The sequence below is a fragment of the Anneissia japonica genome, unplaced genomic scaffold, assembly GCF_011630105.1.
Source record: "Anneissia japonica isolate Jap-2015-1 unplaced genomic scaffold, ASM1163010v1 scaffold4929_len162294_cov128, whole genome shotgun sequence".
Taxonomy (NCBI): Eukaryota; Metazoa; Echinodermata; class Crinoidea; order Comatulida; family Comatulidae; genus Anneissia; species Anneissia japonica.
In genome coordinates, this window is record NW_022721921.1 from 10,296 (window position 1) to 14,071 (window position 3,776).

The 3,776-nt window shown below is 34.0% G+C and overlaps 1 protein-coding gene across 1 annotated transcript in view; it reads left to right on the forward strand.

Annotated features, from left to right (window-relative positions):
• Positions 1-3,705, forward strand: part of LOC117111759 (sterile alpha motif domain-containing protein 3-like) — a 4,122-nt gene extending 417 nt beyond the window's left edge. Inside the window, exons 2-5 of the mRNA XM_033254755.1 lie at positions 245-577; positions 1,260-1,428; positions 1,840-1,925; positions 2,866-3,705. Coding sequence (XP_033110646.1) covers positions 245-577; positions 1,260-1,428; positions 1,840-1,925; positions 2,866-3,177 — 900 coding nt within the window. The 3' untranslated portion in view covers positions 3,178-3,705. The remainder of the gene's footprint in view (positions 1-244; positions 578-1,259; positions 1,429-1,839; positions 1,926-2,865) is intronic.
• Positions 3,706-3,776: the final 71 nt, after the last annotated feature.

The following is a 3,776-nucleotide window of genomic DNA, read 5'->3' on the forward strand; positions in this document are numbered from 1 at the left end:
TTTTCTATAAAGCCAAGTTCAAATAAGCACCCCTAAAATCAATAACAATTTTGAAAGCTCTGGGCACTTACTAGAGTACTGTAGCTGAAGGTAGGTAAATGTCGAAATCCAACTAGGGTTTTTTGCAGCGTTGTTGAGTTACCTTGTTCATTGTCACAGTATCTTAAGGGAACATTAACTTGCAGTGAAGTTGAATTAGCTTTACTTTGTTTAAATTTTTTTTTTTTTTTGTCTTATGCTTTAGAGTTCTTGGCAATCAGCGATTAAATATAGATTCAAGAACCTAAGAAAAACACGACAAGTTTCCTCTGGAAATGGGACTGCAGTAGTAAAGCCTGAGATGAAAAGAAGAAAGTGTGAGGCGGTCGAGACAGAAAATGGGGAGACAGACGAAACATGCAAGGAGCATGTACAACAGTTGAAGAGGGAGATGTCGAAGTTAAGCCACCGCAACTATGGGTTGATAGGCAATTTAATGGAGGCCACGTATATGTACCGACGTAAAAGAATTCTTGAAAATCCAGTGTCAATAAACAACGTCGTGCAGGAATATCCTGCTCTTCAGTTAGTGTCAGAGGTATGTAATTACTACAGTAGTTCTTATAGATATTGGATTGTTTGGCCTTCTCAGTCCTCTCCAGAATTGTGTTTTTCTTTTGCAGCACAATTGTAAAATAAATTCATTTTATATTTTTGTTGTATTATGGTGGTCAGTAATATACCAGGTAATGATACACATCTAGATGTGTATAAGAGACAGAAACCATCCGGAATAGGAATCTACGAGTACCAGGAACCAGTTAAATGTATAACCAAATGTCCTAGCATATGCTTGTAAACACTATTTGCATGTAAACCTATTAGAATAAATTTGGACAATTTTTTGTTATGTAGACAAGTTGTTAGCCATGCTGATAAAGACCAAGTGTGACACAGTTAACATGTCATTGGGCTCTTTGCAACTTGTAGCATTAGTAGGTAACTTTGTCTGTGAAAATTGAATTTATGACTATATAAATAAATACAGGAGACTCAGGACCCTTTGGAAATGTCACGTCATAATGTTATATAGTTTGCCCGAAATGGAAACCCCCACCCCACCCCACAGCAGTGCCTTATATTCATATGAATATTCTTTTTCCATTTTCACATCTTGCACTTCTCTAACACAATACTGATACATATTTTCTTACAAATTTATTTGTTGCTTTAAATGTCAAAATAAATCCATCATTTTTTTTTTCATTTTCCCTTTTCAGATCAAAGCTGAATTTTCAAGAATATTAGGAAAGGAGAAAATAGTTAGGAATATGACAGCTGCCTTTAACACCATGCAGTCAAATGTATTTCGTCTTGCCATGGCTAAGGGGGTTCTGAAAGACAGCAACATTAAGAACCTCGTTGAGGAATTTCCCAGCAGACAATCAGGTAGTTCATTTTTAATTAATTTAATTCATTACTGTACATCTATTACAGTATATTATGGATTATTTCATTAAAATAATGATATCTAGTGAAGAGGACAAAAATTCAGTAACGGTAGATGGTTTCATTTTTCTTCTCGATATGGGCCATTTTGTCTGTCTGTCTTCGTATGTTTTAGTAACTGTATAAGTTAAGTAGCACTGGATACGGTGGGTGCCCATGAACCAAAATTTCATGATGTAAGTTACATGAGAAACAAATAAAATATTCTTTTTTATGTTGATGGTTTGAGGTTCTGTATAACAATTTTTGCTGTAACAAATCAAACAGATTTGTCAAACAGTACAATATAAACACTATCTTTACTGTTTAACTTTATTATTGACATTAATTTTAATGTTACTGCATCCACAGAAATAGAAGGGATGGCTTGCCTCATCGCTGTCCCCATACTACTGAGGGAAACTGGGCCAGACAGCGCTGTGCTGAAAATTTGCTCAGTAAGTAGTATTCTATTTTGTAAACAATTTTCGAGAAAAAAAAAAATTAAATACAAATACCCAAAGCCTAAAGCCCTTTTGATAGCCTTTCGTAAAAGATCAAAATGGGTAGAGTGTTGGAAAATGTTTGTCCCAGTTCATATACCATACCCATGTGAATAAATACCCTGTTCGAATAAGCGTACAACCATAGGGAATGGTTTTTCGTCCCAATTGACTAACCTCACCTTTTACATTGTATACCACATACAGTATTTCGAATGATGCCCAAGTGTGCAAATATATTTGGATTGAGGCGTACAACAATCGTTCACACTTTAGAATATATATTTTTTTTAATTTAGTGCAGTTATATCCAGTAAATTTGGATTATCAGATCAATTAAACATTTTTTATCAGAGGACTCTAATTACAGTTGAACTGCCTAAATCGACTCTGCATAAGCCGAATAATTTCTAAGTCAATCTTATTTTACATGCCAAATTGTTGTGTTTTCCATTAATTAACAATCTGTAAGTTGAACAATATTTCAATGGCATTTTGGATTCGACTTCGGCAAGTTCAACTTCTGTATATACAAAAAAATTATTGATACACAACAATGGAGGTGATGATGCCCTACACATTTTCAATAATCACCATAAGTTTTCCCTTTTGAATAAGTTTATATGAATATATAATCACAACATAATGGGTTATGAACAGGATTGATTGTAGTAAAACACATACATAAATCTAGGCTGGGTCTGCCTAACTAAAAGTAATAAATTTTGATTTCTAAGTTAATAAAAATCCTCCCTCCCTTCTCACTTTTCGGAATGGACGAATGATGAACTTTTATTTCCTATGGGCCTATTGCAATGTAATAAGTTATTTGTAATTGTTTTCAGATTTGTATTTGTTCCTTGTTCATTTTTGTTTTTGTTTTGATTTCTATTAGGAGAATGAATCCATCGATCAGAGCATAAAGGAGTCTATTTTTCCACGGCTGGTGGGGTCTAGCAGCCTTGAAGATATTGATCCTCTTTACATTGCTGCGGAGGGAAAAATTATTTCAAAGCTAAGTGGCCTCAATGTTGACGCGGCAGTGGCCATAGCCCTTCTAATGGGTGCTTTTTATATTTTCAACGTCCAGTACCCAAACAAATCCAAAAATACGTACATCTTTTTGGAATCAAAAATCCTTCAAAATAAAACAAAGGAAGCTAACAGGCGTGTAATAGTACAAAAACTATTAAAGGAGCTAGAATAACTGCCGAACCATTTCACATTGTACCTAGCCTGGTGTTTTTAAAAAAGATATTTTTAAAATTGCGGTTCAATCTAATAAAAAAAAGTCTCGCCTAACATGTATGAAGTTTAGATGTGATTGGTTCTCATATAATATTTCCTGGGAATGAGTTTCGTACTTCCATTATCCTTGTAGTCCATGATTTTTCAATGTCCTTTGACCTGGCAAGCCTACAGCATGCTGTATAGGCCTAAATATATTTCAAAATAAATGTGACATGGCCTTATGCATGCATATTTATTATGTAACAGTATACCTATACCTAATGGAAAAGACTTCCGTAAAGTTTGTTGGTATTTGTATTTGTTAAGAATTGTTTAAAAATAACTGCCGAACCATTTCACATTGTACCTAGCCTGGTGTTTTTAAAAAAGATATTTTTAAAATTGCGGTTCAATCTAATAAAAAAAAGTCTCGCCTAACATGTATGAAGTTTAGATGTGATTGGTTCTCATATAATATTTCCTGGGAATGAGTTTCATACTTCCATTATCCATGTCTATTATACACATCTAGATGTGTATAAGAGACAGTCATAATGTTATACAGTTTGCCAGAAA